At 26.2% G+C, this 23,716-nt stretch overlaps 1 protein-coding gene across 2 annotated transcripts in view; it reads right to left on the reverse strand.

Moving 5' to 3' along the window:
- Positions 1 to 23,716, reverse strand: part of LOC114127583 (ryanodine receptor) — a 55,092-nt gene that overhangs the window by 22,346 nt on the left and 9,030 nt on the right. For both annotated transcript variants that reach the window (XM_050207803.1, XM_050207804.1), the window contains exons 3-63: positions 21,666 to 21,770; positions 21,495 to 21,593; positions 21,345 to 21,425; positions 21,080 to 21,268; positions 20,804 to 21,003; positions 16,945 to 17,127; positions 16,662 to 16,833; positions 16,011 to 16,180; positions 15,807 to 15,931; positions 15,516 to 15,716; positions 15,262 to 15,431; positions 15,001 to 15,191; positions 14,780 to 14,920; positions 14,491 to 14,588; positions 14,233 to 14,428; positions 13,682 to 13,892; positions 13,413 to 13,621; positions 13,114 to 13,354; positions 12,638 to 12,711; positions 12,486 to 12,565; positions 12,281 to 12,371; positions 12,098 to 12,218; positions 11,688 to 11,986; positions 11,401 to 11,622; positions 11,081 to 11,214; positions 10,857 to 11,012; positions 10,660 to 10,777; positions 10,419 to 10,569; positions 10,048 to 10,349; positions 9,813 to 9,987; positions 9,602 to 9,748; positions 9,298 to 9,509; positions 9,028 to 9,225; positions 8,823 to 8,960; positions 8,595 to 8,747; positions 8,408 to 8,523; positions 8,183 to 8,346; positions 8,017 to 8,115; positions 7,208 to 7,357; positions 6,875 to 6,998; positions 6,676 to 6,766; positions 6,365 to 6,547; positions 5,408 to 5,585; positions 5,059 to 5,273; positions 4,366 to 4,520; positions 4,177 to 4,301; positions 3,919 to 4,116; positions 2,942 to 3,220; positions 2,652 to 2,872; positions 2,489 to 2,579; positions 2,243 to 2,383; positions 2,006 to 2,181; positions 1,767 to 1,935; positions 1,451 to 1,585; positions 1,227 to 1,377; positions 1,043 to 1,166; positions 748 to 955; positions 568 to 686; positions 391 to 501; positions 222 to 324; positions 3 to 138 (exon numbers count right to left, since the gene is read on the reverse strand). In XM_050207803.1, the coding sequence (XP_050063760.1) occupies positions 3 to 138; positions 222 to 324; positions 391 to 501; positions 568 to 686; positions 748 to 955; positions 1,043 to 1,166; positions 1,227 to 1,377; positions 1,451 to 1,585; positions 1,767 to 1,935; positions 2,006 to 2,181; positions 2,243 to 2,383; positions 2,489 to 2,579; positions 2,652 to 2,872; positions 2,942 to 3,220; positions 3,919 to 4,116; positions 4,177 to 4,301; positions 4,366 to 4,520; positions 5,059 to 5,273; positions 5,408 to 5,585; positions 6,365 to 6,547; positions 6,676 to 6,766; positions 6,875 to 6,998; positions 7,208 to 7,357; positions 8,017 to 8,115; positions 8,183 to 8,346; positions 8,408 to 8,523; positions 8,595 to 8,747; positions 8,823 to 8,960; positions 9,028 to 9,225; positions 9,298 to 9,509; positions 9,602 to 9,748; positions 9,813 to 9,987; positions 10,048 to 10,349; positions 10,419 to 10,569; positions 10,660 to 10,777; positions 10,857 to 11,012; positions 11,081 to 11,214; positions 11,401 to 11,622; positions 11,688 to 11,986; positions 12,098 to 12,218; positions 12,281 to 12,371; positions 12,486 to 12,565; positions 12,638 to 12,711; positions 13,114 to 13,354; positions 13,413 to 13,621; positions 13,682 to 13,892; positions 14,233 to 14,428; positions 14,491 to 14,588; positions 14,780 to 14,920; positions 15,001 to 15,191; positions 15,262 to 15,431; positions 15,516 to 15,716; positions 15,807 to 15,931; positions 16,011 to 16,180; positions 16,662 to 16,833; positions 16,945 to 17,127; positions 20,804 to 21,003; positions 21,080 to 21,268; positions 21,345 to 21,425; positions 21,495 to 21,593; positions 21,666 to 21,770 (9,715 nt within the window). The remainder of the gene's footprint in view (positions 1 to 2; positions 139 to 221; positions 325 to 390; positions 502 to 567; positions 687 to 747; positions 956 to 1,042; positions 1,167 to 1,226; positions 1,378 to 1,450; positions 1,586 to 1,766; positions 1,936 to 2,005; positions 2,182 to 2,242; positions 2,384 to 2,488; positions 2,580 to 2,651; positions 2,873 to 2,941; positions 3,221 to 3,918; positions 4,117 to 4,176; positions 4,302 to 4,365; positions 4,521 to 5,058; positions 5,274 to 5,407; positions 5,586 to 6,364; positions 6,548 to 6,675; positions 6,767 to 6,874; positions 6,999 to 7,207; positions 7,358 to 8,016; positions 8,116 to 8,182; positions 8,347 to 8,407; positions 8,524 to 8,594; positions 8,748 to 8,822; positions 8,961 to 9,027; positions 9,226 to 9,297; positions 9,510 to 9,601; positions 9,749 to 9,812; positions 9,988 to 10,047; positions 10,350 to 10,418; positions 10,570 to 10,659; positions 10,778 to 10,856; positions 11,013 to 11,080; positions 11,215 to 11,400; positions 11,623 to 11,687; positions 11,987 to 12,097; positions 12,219 to 12,280; positions 12,372 to 12,485; positions 12,566 to 12,637; positions 12,712 to 13,113; positions 13,355 to 13,412; positions 13,622 to 13,681; positions 13,893 to 14,232; positions 14,429 to 14,490; positions 14,589 to 14,779; positions 14,921 to 15,000; positions 15,192 to 15,261; positions 15,432 to 15,515; positions 15,717 to 15,806; positions 15,932 to 16,010; positions 16,181 to 16,661; positions 16,834 to 16,944; positions 17,128 to 20,803; positions 21,004 to 21,079; positions 21,269 to 21,344; positions 21,426 to 21,494; positions 21,594 to 21,665; positions 21,771 to 23,716) is intronic.

Consider the following 23,716-nt stretch of genomic DNA (forward strand, 5'->3'; position numbering starts at 1 on the left):
ACACAATAGCTCGTTTCCATATTCATATGCAGCTAAATGATCAAAAAGCGATGATAAAACTGGTAAAATTACGTCATTAACATAAAATAATGAAGTTGATGTTTTCAAATGAGTTCCTCTCAAATAACAATAACGACTCTAAAAATATTAAATATCATAACAATTTATTTTAGTAAAGAATCCAAAATAAATAAATTTTTTTGTATAACTATCGTTCATACATCATGCAAATTTTGAATTGTATGTTCCAAATCATCAGCGATGTTATGGAAAAATGTAAGCATTGAAGTTCTAATAAACTCAGGACAGTTTTTTACGAGTGACCTATGCATATAAAATATTATATTATAACGTAAATTTTTTGTTATTGGTGACAATGTTGGAATTTACTTAGCATCAATAGCTTTGACAAGCACTTGTAGACATCGTACGGTTATACGGACATCAGCTCCAAAGGCCATTAACTTAGATCTCAAAAGATTTGCCAACTTACAAAATAAACTAAAATAAAACATAAGTATGAAATCATACAATATATAAAATATTCATATACAAAAATTACTTTACCTAGCGACCATTTCTTTTTCCTTTAACGAAGCTGCACCCAAAACACTTGAAGCTGTTGCAACCGTTATGAAGTAATTTCTATGAGTGCTAAAATATTTCTCAACTAACGGTAGCACAACCTAAAATTGATTCAATGTAATATTTTGAATATTTTGTAATGAGAATAAAATTCAGATATACTTTGGAGAAAAATTTAATATCTCTTGTACAGATTTTGAAACTAGAACGCCTGCTAAATGTGCCTGAAGGTTTTAAAAGTTTCATGTTTATAGACGCTCTGTCAATGTAATGAATCAATTTTTCTAATAAACTGTAAGAAAATCGAAGTTCCCCTGTTGATGCAGCAGCCAATTGTTCAGCTTCTGAAGGTCCTCCATTACGATTCGGTCTAAAAATTTAACACAGCACATAATTATTTAATTTGATTTGATAATTCAGGTAATAATTAAAATAATTATTTTAATCGTGTTCTTACCTGTGTAATTTATAACCTTGATACTGCAAATATTTAAGGAACTCTTGTGAGCGTTCTCGATCTTTTTTCTTTTCTTTATCGGTCAGCAAATCATACGGAACCAATTGATTATGAATACCTCCTCCTAAATTTAAAATTATTTTTATTATTTAGGTTTTTGTTAATAAAATGATTGGAGATTTACCACACAACATAACTTCTTCTTTTTTCTTCTTAGCCCAAATGTCATGGGAGTTTTCTGCTAATCTTTCCGCCATATTTTGCATTTCTCTAGTGAGTGTAAGGTTAGTCATATCTATGGGATTCGGATGGTAGTCAAACGGCGTTACATTCTCCTAAAACGTATATGATATGTATTAAATATTGTATTATTCACTATAACACATGATATATATATAAAATACACACATTAGACTTTGATTGACGTCGAACAGATCCTCTATTATTCAATGGTGCATCGTTCTCTGAATGTTCAATACTCCATCCTATTGCAAGTAATGCTTTAAGGGACTCTCTTACAGGTTCTTTGTATAGTTCTTTTTCCTAGTATAATTGATATGAATATTAATTTACTTAACATTTCTACTATTTTTATTTTTAAAAAAATTACTTAGATAAAATTATGATAATTAAACATGACATTTATAAAGATCAAATTAAAATAACACGGTGAAATGGCTTTATTATTATTTATTTTTAAACTAAAATAGAAACTTAAACGTACGTATTCACTCAACATCATGTATGGTTTTAGACGAGGATGACTTTTATTAACATCATTAAATTGTTCTCCATAAACCCACCCATTTTCCAATTTACGATTTGCCCATGCATCATGATAATGTTCTGAGAACTTATGTACAATAGAGTTCAAGTCATTATCAAGAACAATGCTAAATAAAATAATCAATATTAAAACAATATGCTTACAACTTTGAATGGGTACCTAATTAAAGAAAATACCTATTCGTGTTTATTGGTTGTGGATTGTAAGGTCCATCAGAAGGGCCTTGAATATTCTGTTTCGAACCATACCACTCGTCATCATAATTTTTTGACAGTGAATAATCTGGAGGCAAAGCACATCCAATTGCTGATAGGCAAGGTAATGCTTTTCCGAAAAGTTCTGGATCGTAGTCCTACATATTATTAAATAACAGTTAATAAATCTTATGTGATTCGAAGAAATATAAAATATACCATTTTTGACAAGGAATCAAATATGTTACTGAATAACATCATGGTTAATCTTTTTTCTTCGTCGCTAGAAGCTCCGTAAATTCCTTGACCACCTGTTGATCCATAGTATTTTGCACATCGATCGTAATGCAAAGTTAACAACTATAGTACATGATTTAACGGATATTATATACTTTTAACATTAACATACATATTTTTAAACATGAGTTTCAAATCAATATGAAATATATAAGTAAAAATACATACTCTAAGCGCTACAGTAGTATACTCTGATAAATTTGAAACATCAACCGTAAGTTTTCTCAGTAGTTTTAATAACATACTTGGTTGCATTTGACTAAAAGTGATTCAATTTTTTATTAATAATGGCGATTTTAAATTATTACCAAATATTTTTTCTATTAATTACCTAGTTAATGCTACTAAAAAGTCTGAAACAGCTTCTCGCTGCCCTTTTGTTAACATTCTATTTTTGGATAATCTATACACAGTGTGTAACGTTGCATCTAACAAATTAGCATAGTTATCGGACTCGCTATAGAATTTTGAATGACCAATGAGTAACGGTAATACTGAATTTCCAATATATCTATTCATTGCCAATGCCATGTCTGATTCAAGTCCATCATTCTAAAAAAATAAAACAATAATTAACAAAGAAAATTAATGTAGTTTTGATTTAATTTGTTGAATAAATACTCTATCAAGCATTGTTGCTGTACGTAGATCTGGTAAAAATGCTTCCTCTAGTAATGTGAAAAATAACTCTTGCATTTCGATACCATACACTCGTTCTAAAAAGAGAACAACACTTTGTTTGTGTCCTGGTATTAACCCTGAGGGCATATCACTCTTTGGTCGATCTTGACCAGCAGCTGGATTCTGTAATGTAAATCTAAGACTAAGAACACCGTGTAAATCTTCAAGTGGTACTAATGATCTCAGAATGGCTCTTGCACGTAAAGATTCATTTTTCCCCTTTAAAAATACAAATAAATCAATTAAAACTTATTTATAACTTTAAACTTATCATTTATTATAAACAAATAATTAATTTTAATTTTAAAACTAATATTTATACTATTATTATTATTAATACGAGTACCTATCTTAAAGTTAGGAAATAAAAATAAATAATAAATAAATATGAGTATAAATTTAAATTTAGTATAGTGTTGCTACACTCTTAATTTTTTCTCTCTTCTTTCTCAAATCTATGTGATTGACCATTCTTGTCCACAGAACTCTATCCCTCTATCTCTTATTTACTCAGTTACGCTAGCTATTTTCATTGCATTCTTTATTTTGTTTATCCATATTTACTTTGATCTCATTTTATCCTCCTTAGATGCTTCAAACATTCGATCCATACATTATGATTGGCCTAACAATTTCTTTATAAAATCTAATTTTTGATCACAATGACACCCTGCTGTTACTCAAAATATCTGACAATTTTCTCCACTTCATTCCACGCATTCTTCATCGATATTAAGTTTTTGAACATTTTAACCAATTAACCTTGTACATAACATCATCCTCCGTCATCATTAGATGTCATCTTGTCCTATTAATTTCTCGATTACTTCCTTTAAAATCATAAACAATTGCCTCTGTTTTATCTGCCTTTATAATACTACTACTACTAAAGAGAACAGTAAGTACATTTATCTTACCAGTGCAATTACTGAACTGTCCGGTGCACATCGTCCTAGTAAGTCAACAAGAGTACAGTAAAAATTTAAAATGGCAGCTCCTGTATCAATATAATCTTCATCGTCCTCGGATTCCGGAAGCGGATGATCTAATTGAATATTTTCTTGGTTCCCCGATTCTTCTAAGAACTTTCTTCGTTCTGCTATTCTTTCAGACATCTAATACAGTTTGTAAGATGTAATAACAAATTTTATAACCTCATACAAAAAATATGTTACTTTATTTGCATCAATTATGGCACGTAAAAGTCCTTCTCCTTCTCCTCTTAATGCAGGACCCAAACACTCAGGCCTGCGAATAAGCAAACGAATAACTAAATTTGCATTTTCCTCTACACTTTCACCTGTTAAAAAAATGATAATACGGAATATTAAGATGTAAATTAAAGATAATTTTTCATTACAAACCGTTGACCCAAACACAAAATCGTAGAAAGTCTAAATATCTTTCTCCTTCCACTGGATCCCATCCTAAATCAGGATATCCTTTCTCAATCAATTCAGAATTAGATTGCAAACCACATCGAGACAAATATATCGCGATCTTTTCCAAATAATGTTCTCTAGAAATATAATTAAAAAGTTCAAAATAGTTCCAAATAGCTTGTAAATTATAATAAACGATGTAATAAAAAATAAATTTGTAGAAAAATTCATACAAGAAATAACTTTATCAACAATTTAATTAAAAAATTTTTTTATTCTTATCAATATTTTTTTAAATATTTTATACAATATTTTTTTTATTTTTTTTTAAATATTACTTTTATACATTTTTATTTTTTAAAAATAGTTACATTCATTTACAATTATTGTATAAATTGTTTTAAGTATTAATTGATTTAATGATGATTAATCATTGTAATTATACCTACTATTATTTTATTCAATTTTTTTAAATTTAACGAATAATTTTAGTTAATTAATAATTAATATGCTCTTTTAATTTTTTTAGAAATATCAAATGTATAATAATTTAAATTAACGAGTTTACTAAATCATTATTAAATACTTGTATAGTTTAGATTAACAAATTCAGGTGCACGCTAATACCCTCCACGTAGCGACTATATAAATTAAAATAATTTTATTTGTAAATACCTCAACGCTAATGCAAGTTCAGTATTTTCCATGAGTGACGAATAAGCAACATCGAGTGGTGTACTTCCTCTTAGTGACGGTCTAGAGAGCAATATGTTACTATTTTCTAATAAAAATGAAAAATGGTCAAACATGGCTTTTTGGTTTTGCCTGGATGTACGGCAAAAATAACATAAGAACCGACAACAAGCTACGACCATTTCATGTGATGTATCCTGTTGTACATAATATATTAAAACACATTTTTAGTATCTATGTGATTAGTTATTTTGTTGAAATAACTTAATAACTATTTTTTTTCCTTTATGTAATAACTATAACCATACGAAATAATATTATATAACATTACCTTTTCTTTCGGAACGATTTCTCCATCTTGTCCCGTTACAGTAGTTCCACCTGGTTGCGATTGGGCTTGAGCTCTTCTTCCCAGTGTATTCATCATGACAGCCATAACATTTTCGTGCATCCGAAGAACTCTTATTAAATCAGGATGTTGGAAAAATGTGTGGTTATTTACCAGTTTCCTAAAAAGTATGTATAGCAATGATTTAATATGTCAAATACTAATTTTAAATTAATAAATAATATAAAATAATATAATAACATTATATATTATAATAATTTGTATTTAATGAACAAGTAACTACTATACCTAAAATATAACACTGCATATACGCATATTGTACCTACCTACTAAATAGTTAATTAGTTGAAGGAAACATAAATGTTTTGTCTTCAATAGAGTCAGTTGAACTTATTATGAATAGAAATAAATTAATATGAAATAAATACAATTGTAATATTTTGTGCTTGCTGTTATAGTGCATTGTTTTTAAGAAAGTGTTATAGCCAAGTAGCTGCATGCCTGCATGTATTGTTTCTATCTATTAATGAATAAAATATCAAAATTTGCGTTTAGTGGTGGCAACTTTGTATTGCTATAGCTAACCTATTATCAAACTTAAATACAAAAATACTAAAATAAAATTCTTATTATTCGTTAAATATATATTATAAAAATTAACGACACACCGATAATATTCCTACATTTATTTTTATAGTAGGCCTATTCACTCTTACATTAAATTTAACAACACCAAATTGCAACTACTAAACGCAAATTTTCTATGATAACTATGAAAAAGACAAAGATGAGATATTAAGCGGATGTAACATCCTCTTAATCATTACTTGAGTTATTATATACTGTTTATAAAAGGTTTTAAAATTAACCCTATTTTTTTTCAGATCATAGAGATAAGGTTAAAAAAAACACATTTTTTCATAAAATATTAATACACACCATAATCGTTCTCTCATCAATTCTTCTTCTTCTTGTGACATTTGCACTGGCAACAAAGAACGGATTTGACTAAGTCCAACCCACATTTGAGCAACATCTTCTTTTGTTTTAAAATTAATTACATATGTTTTCTCTAATGCACGAATCAATTCTCCTACACTATCATACTGCCTAACCAATAAACTAAAAAATAAAACAAATTAATAAATGTTTTAGTTTAGAACATTGCATAAGTTTTGTGATGTATATAATAACGTAATAAATTTATGATAATATGTTTTGTATAATAAACAGGTTATAATAACACGTACCTGAACATTTCTCTAACTAATTTTGGTGTTTCAATTTGAGTTTCTTCAGCCCATGATACAATAGTGGTTATTAAAACTTTTCTAAATATTTCTGAAAAATGTTTTATTGTTTTGTTTTATAATAATATGGCGATTTAATTAATAGAATTATTAAATGTACATTTTTTATATAGGTAGGTATATATTTAATTTAGCTAACCTTCTGGTATTTTTTTTTCATGTTCGTTCAGACCATTTTCATTTGCTTCATCTTTCACTGCATTTATAAAGTTATAAAATTGTTTTATTTTACCTTCTCTGTTTATGTTATTCAAATCTAATTTCTATAATAACAAATTCAAAGTTTTTTGTAAATATTTTTTATACACGTATTAAAAAGTAGGTAATTATTAAGTCAAATAGAAATTAATAATACTCAGTTTTCAATCACTAAATGAATGATCGTTATCATTATAATACAAAAATAAATACAATTTTTATAAAATATAATTTTATCATAAAGATAGTTATTTTAAATTATTAGTAAAATTACGTCATCTTCTGATTCTTGAAGAGCTACTAATGATATTTGTTTCATGAGTTTCTCATTAAATTCGTTCATTCTTTCACGAAGTTCATCACCTATCAAACAATTTTCTTTATCATCACTATCCAAATTTTTAAAGCCTAGTATTGCATTCATCTGAAATGAAAAAATAATCATTAATATAATAATATAATATTTATTTTATTAACATACTGTCATCATAAATTGGGCAATTTTTGCTAATTCAATTTAATGGACAAACACACAACTTGTCTAAATTAAAAATTATTTTACTAAAAAAAATATGAGGATAAGACTACTACAATAAAATATAATATTTATTTAAAAGGTTTAGTGTTTTTTTTTTTTTTTTTTATAAACAATTATAACCAACAATAAACATTTGATTAATAATTTATAGTAAATTAGCATAATATTATTATAATTTTTCTTACATGTCGGAATAAATATTAAATATAATATTATTTTAATATAACATACAGGTATTTAATAAGTTAATTTACGTTTTAATAAAATTATAGCGATAATTATATTTTTGATTTTATCAAAGTACAGAAAACTATAGTTTAAGCTGAAAATGATCTATATTTATACTGTTTTTATTTAAATCAACTCATAAAAAACTTTTCAACATTTTTTTAAGTATGTCCATCTAAGATATTGAAAAAAATTAACTAGTAAAAAAAGTTTATTTAAAAAACATTTATAATTGTTTAAGAAATTCCTCAACTGAGTTTTATTATAAATATTATTGTGAATAAAAAACAAATAAACATTAATTGGTATATTTATACTTGTTCACGAGGCGGACATCGGAACTCTCTCGTCTTTTTTGCAGCAACAGCAGATGGTAAATCTGATTGTTTTATTTCATTATATCTTCTTAATTGATCCTTAATAAGAAATTCAACAATTACTTTAAAACCATATATTCAAGTACTAAATAAACAATTTTCTCACTATTTGTATATCATTGACAAATTGATAACTAAAAGAGATTATCGATTCAACCCTATGCCTCAGTTGAATATCACATAAATGATGTAATAAATAACACATTTGAAGTTTTGCACCCTCAGCCATTTTCATGTGTAATAAACCTTTTCTATGTTCATCGGGACCATCTTAAACAACAATAAAAACAAAATATTATAGAATTCTACCATAGTTTTTTATGTTTGTTACCTTTTTGAAATTCAGGATCCCAAGTTTCTGGATTAATCATTATCAATAATTTTTCTACATCTTCATCACGTAACATACCGACAAGTAAAAGACGATCCACTAATTTTAATAATGGTCTAATGGCATATATAATAAATATTAGAACATTAAAATTGTTTAACCACTCTTCTGAATCTTTTGAACTTACAAAAACAAGTTTTCATTAGATCCACCAATAGGATCTCTATTATGAACCTGATTAACTAACACTGCTTCTTCTAGGGCTGCCATTACATATTCTCTAACTACTTGCAATGGGAAATAAGGACTGTATAAGTTTCGAACATTGTCAATAACGTCTCTAAAATTTAAAATTTATAATTTAAAATACAAATATAAAAATAAGAAATCGTAATCAAGTTTAATTTTCTCTTACGAAATTTCAGTCATTTTCATTTGAGGTCGAACAGATTCAGTTTGTAACGACCGTAAGCTATGACCCATTTGTGGATCATCGTATAAAGCAGTTAGTTCATGCCCCAATGGTATAATGTATTCATTTTTACAAACCTCCCTAAAAAATAAATGTTTATAATTTATTATCAATATGTTTTCTGAATTAGCAAAATTAAAATAATTACATTGTTGTTGCATGGGACTCTAAATGTAAAGCTATTAAGAGATCATAAAATCCTTGACGCAATGGACCAGACATATATTCTGAACATATAGCATATAACAATTGTTTTTGATTTACATGAGTGCATAATATGTGAGCAGCTCGGTAGTTAGCTTGATAGCACACAGCTGCATATAAAGTCAACGTGTGAGCATGGAAACTATAAAATTCGTTTGAATTTAAATTACAAAATATTAAATTTTATATATTATATAAATTATTTATAACCTACGATAGTAATTTCTCCATTTCAATCAACTCTAAAATATCTATACATCGATCTTCTTCGGGAATGTGTAATGCAATCATCGACACAGGGTCTTCACAAAGTATACTCCACCCTCTAATGTCAGATAATTTCAGAGTATGAATGTGTAAAGAATCATTTGGAACTCTAGCCCACTGATGTGGTCTTAAACATTGAACTTTTAATCTCGGTGGAAACTAAAATAGATATATTTTATTTAGTTATAAAGATAAACTAAATATATATACATACATACTATATATATATATTATAATAAGTAATAAAATACCTGAGGAAGAACATGGCGTTCTGAATTTTGTAAAACAGCTGCAGATAATGGAAGTGTAGTAGAAGTTCTACCCAATTCAATTTGTAATATCTCTTTGCTACTAGCTTCCACAAATATTGCAGGGAATAATTTAATATCTGGTTCCATCTAAGATTTTTTACGCATTTTAAAAATTAAATTTACATAAATTATTATTTAGAATTAATTTTACTTTAAATTTAAAACTAGTTTCTTTTCCTTCACATGTAAATGACATCACTCCAGTAGCTATATCAATAAAACAACCTATAGCCATTCCTTGAGATGCTCCCTTCCCCGACGAATCATTTGTTACTTCGTTGTATAACTCATCGGATCGAACCATGTAACAGCTTTGTCGATCAATACTATATGGAACAATAAATTAATGTACTTAATTGAATATGATAGTTTAAAATAAAAATTACCTTTCTAAAATTCTATTATGTTCATCGACAATTGTAACAGTACTTTTTCGAACATGATTTTGACTGAAATCTTTACTATGGAGATGAAATTGAGTAGTAACCCATCCCACGTAAACGTGTGTAGGGTCTTGGCCGGGAAATATTCTTACACCATAGTAATACTCGTTTATTAATTTTAAACATTCTAAATCAAATATTTCATTTCCCACGAATTCAATCCCTGCTGATGAAGGTGTAAATGACATTGCTTTTGGACCTCCTGGTCTATCAGGAATAGCTGGTGGAACCAATTTTAAGTCCATCTTTAAAATAATGAATTTTAATTTATTACTTTTGTAAATATATATGAATCAACAACTTTCAACTCTTACTTGTGAAACTCTTATTTGGGGAGTTATTCTTTCATTTAATGTATTAGGTCTGTGAGCAGCATTACGTGATCTATCCACATTTCTAGCTGGATCCGGAGTTTTTGCTCTTTTAGGATTATCCGAAGGCCCTTCTTTTTTTCTCGAGAAAAATCTTGGATAAATATATATTATAAATGTATATTAGTTTAATCAGATAAAAGTATAATTGATTAATAATGATCAGCTATAATTAAATTTTTACCGAAATGGAGAACGTCCTCTTTTTTTCTTGTCATCTTTGTTTATGTCCTGGCCATTACCGTTTTGCTGATTATATATGTTAAAATTCAATTCACTAGATGAACGATTCAACTTTCCGTCTATATTATTCATTAGATTTTAAATAAATAATAAATTAACACATATTATATGTATACTAATAAGTAATAATATAAATACCATTTTCGATCGTTAAGTCATCGTGTCTAGATAAAGACCCTTTTCGTGGTGGTCTGGGTGGTGGTGGTTGATTTTTTCCTCTTGGTGGTAAAGGTGCAGTGTTTGGCATCATTTCATCGTTTTCTACAGGATCATCCGAATAACCTCGATGAAGACCTTTTTATTAAAAATGTATAAAAAAAACTTTATAAAAGAACAAATAAACTTATATTTATTTTGAAAACCTTTTATATCACTCATTGAAAATCCTGATTTCATTATTTGTTCAATATGAGCAGGAGTAGCATGCTCAGATTGTGACAATAACCTGTGCTGCCTAATTCTGATTTCTTGCCATCTCCTTTGTTTTTCTTGTTCACTAAATACAAATAAACGAATTATTATTAATAATATATGACATTTCATAAAATAAAAACCATAATTTTAATAGACCTCAAAATATTTTCCGAAAAAAAAAATATATCGTTTATAAAATACAATGTAAAATAGTTTTTGTACATAGTTTTTTTTTAATTTAAGTAAAAATAACAAAAATAATACTAACTCAATAAAATTTGGTAGACATATGACAGGCAAAGATAGCCGTAAAAATTCCCAATTAGCTTTTTCCATGGTTTCAAATGTATTATGACTTATTTTTAGACACGGTGGTGTATCTGAACCAGCTGGAATTCTTGTAACATCAATTACAGACGAAAAGTCATCAGTATTTTCAAATATTGGTTGATCCTTAGTATACCAATATGTTACTGGTCTCTTCATGTTTCTGAAGTTGTAAAAATTATAAATTCTCTTAGTTTAAAAATAATAAGTATTTTGTTTGTTACATACACGCAAAATGGTTCATATCCTTCTTGAAGACCACAAGTCGTGAAGTATTTCAATGAGTTTACGTCTTGACCAAAAGTTAATTTTGCTTTTTGTCCTAGTCCCAGAGTAAATGCAGGTACAAATCCTTCTCCTTGAACTTCAGAAAACGTAGTTTCTCCTCCCAATGTATCCATTAGTAATTCTCCATTCAACGAAAAACTTATTGTATGATCCATTAGGTCTAAAAACACTCCCACGACATCTCCAACTTGCCACTGCCTCCCAAATGATTCGGCTGTGCCCATATAAATTTTTTCTTCCTTTAAAATAACATTTATTTAAAAAATATTTTTCATTTATACATATACACACACACACACATATATATATACATATATATATATATATATATTATTTTTATTAATACATACGTTATAACCATCAAATGCCCAAGAATTTTCGTCACTACCGATTTGATAACCCGGAGAACATGTAAACCTGGCCCATCCAACTCGCATGGGCCCGTTTGTCAATATCTCAAACTCGAAATACCTTTGAGAAATAAAACAGTCAACTATATATTGTAATAACTTTTATAATGAGAGTATACTAACCATTTTCCACTTGCAACAGCATATGTTTTTTCAGCACGATATGTTCTGAACGTCAAGTATCTATTAGTGTTTTCGTCTGTTAGGAGTGTCGCTATAAATAATACAATAAACAGAAATAATAATATTTGTAAATATTATAAAATTTAAAGATAATTAGGTATAATATACATATTACAAATTACAATAAATAAATATTGGTATGTACCTTCGTTTGTTTCTCCAGTCGGTGGGTCTAAGTTGTAACCATATACTAATAAAGTGCGGACTGTTTCACTTGCTGTATCTCTATAAAATAAATTAAAATATTTAATGGTAAATTATTGTTACTTCTTAGAAAATAATTAAATTTCAGTTTACCTATTAGCTTTTTTAATAGCGTCATCTACTTTGCTGTACGGTACTAAATGAGGACTGCGTAACATTTGTAATTCCTAAAAATTATCATTAAAAAAAAATATATTTTTAACAAGATACAAACACAAATAAACAAAAGTTGATCATTATAAATTAAATTAAATTAAGAATTGAAGTGTTTTTATAATATACACTGTAATAAAAAAAAACAATGTGTATGTTGTGGTGAACTTAGTTATCAAAATGTATATTTAAACATTTAAAAACACAAAATTTCATAAATCAGTAATTAATTCAAAATATATACCCATTAATTATTTTAAATGTTTTTGCGACTAATAATTTATCCCACAGAAATATTGTACCTATTAATTGTGTATAATATGATACAAAAATAACACGGGTATAATAAATTGTATTAAATTATTTTACATTGGAAAGTAAATATTCAAATGTTTAAATATTTTTTACAACATTACTTCATTTAAACCATACGTCCATCCTTGTTGTATTCTTTCTTTTGCCCATAAATTATGTGTATTCTCAGCTAACTGGTCAATTAATTCTTCCATTTTCCCTGACAAATTTATTGCAGATAAATCTAGTGGTGCTGGTTTGTAACCATTGGATTGCATAAATGGTTCGTTGGGCAACCGTACCGTTTTAATGCGGGACGGTGGATTATCGATGGATATGTGATATCCCAACGCAATAACCGTTCTATAGAATTTTTAAATTTAAATATAAGAATGAATAAACCTATGTATATTTTATTTACTTAAGCGTTTGCACAGCTAATTGAGAATCATAACGCTTCTCGGCTGGAGGCAACTTGTCAAACTGTATTAAACATGGATGATATTTCCTAGTATCATTTCTTTTATCACCATATTGCCAACCAGCTTCAATTTTATTCATTGCCCACATTTCATGAATATTCTCTGCTAATTTATCTTTAATATTTTCTATGTAACTAGGTAAAGTGACCTAAAAATAATCATAATTCTTATATTATTTTATCATTTATTTTATGTCTCAAAATAATACCATTGATGTATCAACTGGATTTGGAACAAATGCTGTATCATCTTCAACATACCACGGTCCCGTGAGTACGCATTTATTAAGATTTCCAAAATAGAAGCACGGATCGATTGTCAAAATTTGTTGAGGTAATAAACTTTCAAATAGAGGAGAAAATTCGTCTGGAGGAGTAAACTTCAATCGACCATGATCTCCGCCCAATAAAAAACGACAGCTATATTAAATTCAATAAACAATTAAAAATAAGTATTTATTTTGAAAACCATAAACAATTATAACAAATTATTAAACGAGATTTACTTAAATATTTATTTATATAATATGTATATTGTATAACTTGACCTGAAAATTTATCTATAAACATGGTGTAAATCATACCAATTTTTCAAAATTGTAATCTTACACTTTTATCGTAAGTGATTTAAGGATATATATTTCTAACAAACTTAAAGTTACCAAATATATTAATTTTATAATAGTTTTCTGTAGATTTAATTTTAAATGTCATTTTTTCAACAATAACACAATATAAAAAATATCTTATAATATGTTACCTGACTTTTGATGAACAACTAATTACTGGGAAAAACATCCCATCTAAATTGAAGTCTCTGAAGGCTCCTTGGACCAATTGACCGTTCAATGTAAAAGTTATAATTGGAATAGTTAAATCTAATGCACAACCGATTACATCACCTTTTTTAATGTTAGAAATTTCTGAACCAGGCATCACTTCTGATTTACGTCCTCCTATTAATTTTAAATAGTTTTAATACATTTTAATGAAAAAAAATATAAAATTTAATATTTACCTGTCCATAAATATGACCCATCAAATCCGAAAGAATATAAATCATCCCCAACGCCATTTCCACCCCATTTTTCTCCGCCACCAGGATACGGAACATAACTGAAAATCGTTAAACATTATTTCTATAACTCAAAATTACTAAAAATAAATAGGTCAAATCGACATTGGTAGTTAAGTAAATTTAACAAAACAAGACGATTGGGATAAGTTATTTGTAAAAAAAAAAAATGATATAATTTTTAACAAAAAAAAAATATTAAGTAAATAAATTGCATAAACTTTTTAATTACCCTGCAGTATTTGCCCATCCAATTCGAATGTGTGGATTTAAATGTGTAGTTTGTTCTACATGATCTATTGCTACTTCATAATACCATTTTCGATAAACGGCAGATCCACTAACATGACCAACAAAAATATTGGGACGTACACTAAAATCATAACAGTTTATTAAATTAAAATGTCTTAAAATTATTTTTATACTGTACGATTCTTTAAAGGTTCATTGTACCTGGCTACATGATCAACAAGTAAGGTCTGAAGAAGTAAATTTTTTCCTGGTAATAAGAAATCACATATATTATTTTGTGAACTTCTTACGGCCACACCGTTACCAACGCATAGGGAACATAAAACGTCTAACACTTTTGGATCACGACCATGTTTTTCCAAAAGAGATATTATTACTTTTATATGTTCATCCTAAAATTTTTCATAGTTTAATAAATGTTAAATTATCAAATTTATATCATTTTATATATTTATTACATACTTTCATCATATTTAAAGCTTCCGGAGAATCAATGAGAACACAGTGAAGTACATCTAACATACCAGTTCCCTCACTGGATGCTTGAGATCCTAATCGACTAAATAACCAATTTAATCGGTTAGTGTTAGCAAATTGAGCACAATTAGTATGATTTCCCTTTATAATTGCAGCTAAATAATATAATAAAAATGAATATGAATGCACCATTATTACAAGATAATAATGTTAAACTATTACGTATTGATGAAACTAACCTAGCAACTGGTATAAATAACCAGAAATCACATCCCAACTTTGTCCAGACTCATCACCAGCTAAACTGACCATAAATCCTTGTGACGTAATAATATTAACTTTATCAATAGCTTCTAGAATCAGATTTAATATGCCTTCTTCTTGAAATAAATCTTGTCTATTTCTTAATGCTCTAAATCGATTTTGTTTTTCTTCGTGTTCTATAGTAGAAAAATAAAAGTAAATTAATATTAATTAGTAAGTATCTCAGTATGATGTAATGAATTAATTATTTTACAGCTGTTATTTACCCATATCTTCTTCAGGTTGAGCAAAATAATTTATTAAATCTTCTAGACACATGACCATTTCATTTAGATTAACGAATGAACAAAATAATGACGAACGTCTGTTACTTTGTAAATTTTCCAGTCCGCTATAAATATATTTTATAACATAAATTACATTTTATTAAAAAAAAATAACTAACAAAATATATGATAATATCTACATACGAAATAAACTGTGTGAATAATGAGGAGCATTTACGTATCACTCTAGCAGTTCTAGACTCTTCTTCTTGACTCCTACTAAAGTCTAACCCATCGTCCATTTTACCTTCTTCATGTAATACTGCTTGTTTTTCTTCTACTTTACCGACGCCTTTTTTTTTTGTTTCATAAGACTAAACCAAAAAATAAAAATATTATAGGTTATATTTAATCTTTTAAATTATTTGATAAAACTAAATTGTATTTTATACCACACTATATTAAATTATTTTCATAAATATTTAATTTTAAAATTATAAAAATTGTACAACGGCAATTATTGTTATTAATGCTAATTTAATCAAATATTATATTATCATTAGCTGTATAAGCTCCATATACAGATGCATGTTTTTAACTTACAGATACATTATGCATATTTACTATTAACAATTTGTCAAATAGTACTAACACTATTAATTGTTTAACTAAATTTTTTTTTAACGTGCGTTAAAAAGTGTGCCAAATATGAATAAACATAAAAAATTGTTTTCAATAATAATGTATTTAAAAAAAACAAATGACAAATAATCAACATGGGCAGTAACACAGGTACAAATTTTAAAACTTATTTTTCTCTTAAGTAGTTAAGTTTTAAATTTAAAATATACATACCTTGTATGTTAACCATAAACCTGTATCAGAATGTTGTACTAATACCGTACTGTCACCATACTTAATAATAGGTGCTCCAATTACTTCTAAATCTTTGTCTTCTAAAATTATTTTTTGATCGTCTTTCTCTTGACGTAAAAAAAATGTAGATGAAGCAGTGGTGGCTTCTTCTCTGTAATACAATCATATATTGACGAACCATATTATACACGTAAATATATTTTTGAAATAAAAAAGTTTGCTTTCATAATTTTAAATTGTTTATTATAAACATATAGTTTACCTGCAAACTAAATGTAACTCATTGTTTTCATTGACACCTAAATACCGTCCGGTTGTCAAATGTCTTATTCGCATTGGATGATACCAATTAATGAATCCACCAGCCCATTTAGTTCTAGCCAATTCCAAACGCCATAATGACCTTGCTTGACTCATAACGCTTCCGCCTTCATAAATTACTATACTAAATTACGATAAATACACAAAATATTATATCCATAGAAGACGGGGATTCAAAATATTTTTATAATAAAAAATTAAAAACATAATTATATAATTATTATTTATTAAATTTAAAATATTTAATAGTTTAATTCATCATATCATACAAAAAAATAATGACTTGTTTGTATATAATATAATTAATTTTGCCAAAACTAATTCAAATCATAGCAATACAATATATTCATAACACGTTGTGTAAGAGCTCAAAAATTAAACGGCGTATAAGCAGGATCATACTATTTTCAATAGCGCTAAATTTAAAAATAAATTGTCTTATATTTTTTTGAATAATTTATTTTAAAAATATATATTATACCTATCTTGTATAATATCTTGAATTAATAGTTGGATAAAATCTCTTCTGATGCATTAAAAAATAAAACCCTTTGTTGCTCATGACAATCAATATACAAATCAATTATAATCGGGTAATTAGGAATGCTAATATTCATAAAGTAAAATCAATTTTCTATAAAAAAAAAAATTGTTTTAATAATTAATTATTTGAACGCAAATCTAAGAAAATAGCCGATAAAAATAAAAAGTGTGTTCAAATAATTAATATTGGCTTTTCATAAGTGATGTCATTATTATACTTTGTTCAAAATCAAAAGTAGGTAATGCTTTTCGTACAGTAGGTATCTAGTTAGTATACGTTGAGTACCTATACTTTATAGTTTATCATTGAGTAAGTTACTGTAATGAATATAAGATAAATATGAATTCAATAATAAATTATAACAAACAAAAAACGATTTAGAAGGCTGTGGTTATCCTATACTGTACTAAATATATTTCTATTACTAGTTACTATATGAGTAATTTATTTTATCATTAACTATTACGATAGATTGAATTAATTATTTATATAAACATTGCATTTGTTATTTGAAAATATTATTGTGTGTTTTAGGTTACATAGGTCCTATTCAAAATTGAATAGTATTTTTTTACAACAAAATAACAAAATTAGTTTTTTTTTTTTTTGAATATATTTACTTTTGTCCAAATTTTAAATTCAAATATATATTTAAAAATGCTTATTTAATTTTTAGATGTTATGATTTCAGTATGAATAAGGGGTACTTATAAGAGACTTTGAAAATGTATTGAAACTTTAATCGTAAATATTGAACATTTTATACGTTTCTAACTACAAAAAAATATGTACATTTTTGAGATCTTTAAGGAATTTATCAAATTTTAAACTTCAAATACTAATAAAAAAAAATGAATTGGACTTTCCAGTTTAAACTTTCTTTTTAATATAGGTTAAAAATGTAAAAAACCCATTTATTAAAATTTTAAATCTTAGATGTCAAAAGAATATTTTTATAAATTTTTAACTACGACATATTTTGAAACTTATCCAAATTGTACGAATTTCATTGAAATTCTAAATTTAAACTCTTAGAAAAAAATATTGTGACAATACGTTTTTATAGTATTTTTAATTATTAAATAAACAACTTAAGCAAAAAGAACTTTGAATTAAATTTTTACCCAGCGAATTATTTTATTGAAATTTATGAAAAAAAAATATGAAAAATTTTAAATTAGCTCAAAAAACAATCAAAATATTTTGAAAACAAAAATTCTAGCCTCTCTTTAGTTTTTTTCTCAATTATTCAGAAAATATTTAGAAACTTCAATTCTAACTATTCAAAAAGTACAAACTAAATCCAATTTTCTACCCAAAACCATACTTTAAAATTTAAAATCTAACTTTTTTTCGTCGACAAAAAAATGCTTTAGGTGAAATTCAAATTCAATCAACATTTTTATTATTATTTTTTTTTTATTAAATAAACACAAATGCATGTTAAATGTAATGTTGTAATGTATTATATCCTAAAATATCAATATAAATATAAAAATTAAATTAAAAACCTTTTTAAGTGCATTTGATACTATAATTTTTTAACATTTTTAAGGTTTTTTAGTGCATTAAATTCATAGCACTACTTATCTTATACCTATTATGTATAAATGTCGCATAAAATAAACTCATTATTATAAAATAAAAATATTTAGTTCTTCTCTTATTTACCTATAATATTAAGTAATCTGATTAATTCCAAAAAATTAAAATAAAAACATCAAGCCTTCAAGCTATTAAGTATTAATTATTTTGAATATAGAGAATTTGTGAAAGAATTTTTCAATTAAAAAAAAAGAAAATTTCTAATGAAACAAATAGTACAAAAAATACTTAAACACGTTCAACAATTAATGATGAAATTGCCTTAAAAATGTTGTATGTTGTTTTCTATTTCAAACAGGAAAACGTATATTAAATTTAAAAATGTTAACAATTATTTACATCATCGTTTCTATATTCCAACAAAAATTCTATCTATATAATATATAAGTAAAATATGATTTTACGAGGAATATAAATTGGATAACTCTATAGTTAATTACTTCATTTTAAAAGTTACGAACTAAAAAGACATTTGTGAAAGTTTTATAACCTATATAAATCATTTTTACTATCAAATGTTTTTATTATTGAAATATAATATGTTTACATTATTAACATACGTTATTAGTAGTTGATTTTTTACATGGTTTATTTTACCAAATAATTTATTTGTTTATGTTTATCGTCTAATTGTTTTGTTTATTTAAAAATAATTAATAAAATAATTGTTGTCTGATTAATTTTTGAATTATTGGTTTTTGTTTTTTAAATTATGGCCTGAATAATGTAGCCGTTCGTATAACCCAAATATAGAAGTTAATTGAGAGCATACTATCTAATAGATGTTTTTAATGCAGGTTTTAATGTATTTAGAATCTAGAAAATATATCAAAAGTATCATGTTGACAATGTTTCCCAATGATAGTTAACTAAGCACTGAAAATAAAATACCCAACATTTCTATTAAGGGGATTGGTGACGGTGATTTCCTGTCTTTGTCTAACACCCGCGTAACTTAAGAATTCAGACGAGTTTTTTATCCAACGTACCGATTGATACAGTAAAGCGATAAGAATTCTGAAAGCAGATTTGAATTTGTCGTCAAGTATATTTGAGAACGGCCAGCCTACATTTTTGATAATAAAATATAACTTTTTAAAAAATTGATAAATGACAATTTTTTAATTACTTGTTTGTAATATAATTATTTTAGGATTTTGATAGATAATATCAAAAATGTGGACTGACCATTCTTAAGTAGACTTGACAACAAATTCACATCTGTTTTCAGAGTTCTTATCGCTTTACTGAATCGATTGATACGTTAGACAAAATACACGTCTGAATTCTTATGTTGCGAATGTATTAGATAAAGACAGGCAATCACCGTCACCAATCCCCTTAAGCTCACTCTGTTAGTAGATACCTACACCTATATATCTCAATATATATTAGATACAATAATCGAATAATAAATGCTGATGATATATTAATCATGAAAAATTATATATAATTTCATGTATAAATAAGGATCACATTTTGAAATAATCAACTTGAGTTCAAAATGTTAAAATGCATAATTATTATAATCATTCAAAAGTAATTTAACTTTTATGTTTTAAATTTAATTCACCCAAATTTTTAATTCTCAAAATATTATAAAGGTACACGTCATATTTAAAATGTATTTTACTTAATGTTCAATACATACTTTTGTCCAGATACATTGCTCCACGTCGACGGTATTGTCAAGCACTCATCACCGCCATGAAAGAATCTTAGTACGTCTCCACCAAAAACATAACCAACGTATTTCATTCTACTGATACCAGTACCATATGGTTGTACTGACCAATGAGTTACGTGAAATGATGCATTAACTACAGATAACTCATTTTCTTTGGCGGTGTGCTATAATACAAATCAAAAATATTATTATTATTTTATATTGTTAAATTGTTTCATTACACAGGGAATGTTAACGTACCAAATACCGTTCAGTTGCCACAGACACTAAAATTAGATCATCTCCAACTCTAACTTTTTCACCCTCTGATCGTTGTTTCGATGCTGGATGCACAGTCCACCAACAAGCTTCACCTTGTGAATGCTCTTGTAAACCAACGTCAAAAGATAATTTATCATTTGACGAACTTGTTGATAAACAAGCTAAATACTGTAAATATTTTGTATAAAAATTTTTATTTTATTTTTGCTTTTTTTAATGGATATTTATTTATTTATAGTCAAACCATATCGCTATTTTGATGACGTAATAAAATAGCATTTCCATACAACAATGTTCGGTGTCCAGATCCAGTTCCACCTTTTCCCTAAAAAAAATTTTTGTTTATAATACAAAAGTAAATATTTGAACGAATTCAAAGCAATAATTTAATTACTTCTTGAGAACTTGTAGCTGTAACTAGTTCTTGTAAAGCTCTCACTGATAATGCTTGTTCAATGACAAATACACACTGAGACAAGTCGGGTGGAATATTCTACAGTATAATTTAAAAAAAAATTATAATTAGTTTAATTTTTTATTTATTTTTTTGAATATTGAATATTACTTTATCGGCAATATTTTCCAAGTAACAGTGCCGATTTCCAAATCCTTCAGCTGCAAGACAAACTCTTTCTCCAGTCGCAGTGCATGATAAACACACCATATCTTCCTATTAAACATAGGTAATTATTATTTTTATTTTACAGCTAATGTAATCAAAATTTTAGCAACCTATAGATTTTATTGAAAAACATTTTCCTAAATTTAATTTAAAATGAAATTCATGAAATACGTAGTTAATGATAATATTTGAATATTAAAAATTATTGTTACCAACTTATAAAATATTTGTACCTAATAAATTATACTCATTAAATAAATTTTTAAAACATTACTACAGAAATAAAATTTAAAATAATATATAAATATTAAAGCGTATGTTATATAAAAATGATTATAATTTGAGAAATAATACGAATTTATTTTAAACTACACAGATTTAACATAAAAATAAATTGGTTAATATTAATAATAATTCTGAAATCAAATATATTATACATAAGTATTCAATAATTATTTTGAAATAGTGACTGAAAAAAATGACAAAACAAAGTCAAAATGATAACAAAATAGATGATGTTTGATGCTGTCAGTATGTACAGTAATATTACATTTACTGCTAAAAATAGCGATAATATAATTGAAAGTTAATTTGAATATATATATTTTACAGAAAAAGTGGTATTATTAGTTTAGTTAAAATATCAAAACTAAAGACATCACTCAGCCTAGCCTAATCTAACCGGTCTTAGATAAGAGCCCTACTGCCTCTTCCCCGAACCTCACGTATTTGTATGATATTTTGTGCCTCGCATTATAAAAAATTATATTCTTAAACATCGCTTAAATCAAATTTCACTCCACCTTCCACTCTGTCACACGATTTCTATTGTATAAGTATTCTCAAATGTCAAATATATCAATAAAAATGGATAAGAACTACGTTATTAAGACGTTTAATTTAAATTTCTCATGTTTATTTTCATTGATTTATAAGAAATCAATAATAATTTTGCTATAATATCTTGTTTAATATCATGTTTGTCTAACAATCTATTCATTTCGTTTGAAATTGCTAAAATTATTAAAAATCATGCACAGGTTCTTAAAATGTTCTAAAGAAATTTTGATTTAGAGAAAATAATATTGGATGCCAAGATGAGATATATGAACCATTGATTAAAAGTAAAATTTTTTTAAGTATATTTTTAGGTATCACTACTAATTATAACGTATTTAACTTAATATCTCGTGAGTTATTGCTGTTTAAATTAAAAATAATAATATTTTAATATTAATTAGACTAAATAAATAAAAACAAACTTGGGACTCTCAGTAGTCGATAAATGGTGTTTTTACTGATTACTGAAAAGAGTATAATATTAAAAAATAAACATAAATCGTTTAAAAGAGTTTGAGAACAACTCATAAAGTTAAACTAAAACTTAAAAAAATTACATAATAATTAATAAGTGTAAAGGGATAAATAATTAATAGATCTGTAATAAAAATTGTATTGAGGTATTTATGTTACAGTTTTAGTTTTGAATCAGATAGTTTATGAAATAACTAAAAAGTGTAGATAATAAATATATTTTATACGTTAACTAGCTATTTTATACATTGTCTACCATCACTTTGTAAATGCGTCAAATTGTACAAAATAAATCACCAATCACCGATAACACATTAACACTGAAGTCATGTCTTAAATTTCGTCTCGGTTAGGTTTAATTGTGTCTCGTATTAAATATAAATTACCGCTAAGCTCCAATAAGCAATGTTCATATACGTTTATCGTATTATTATAAGATTATCGTTTACAACGTTGAGTAATAATTTTACAGTTATATGTGTTCACTGTGTTTGTAGAAAAAAAGAAATATTTTGCAACTTTAAATGCCACTATATAAATAAATAATTAATTCAAAAATAAATCAACAAAATATTATAATATATTTTAAATTTTAACGTATTCTATACTTATCGGAAATCAAACTAAAATTGTATAGAATTACTAAAAAAAAATATTCTATGAAAAAACTAGTTAACGTA

This window comes from Aphis gossypii, chromosome X (genome assembly GCF_020184175.1).
Source record: "Aphis gossypii isolate Hap1 chromosome X, ASM2018417v2, whole genome shotgun sequence".
Classification (NCBI taxonomy): Eukaryota; Metazoa; Arthropoda; class Insecta; order Hemiptera; family Aphididae; genus Aphis; species Aphis gossypii.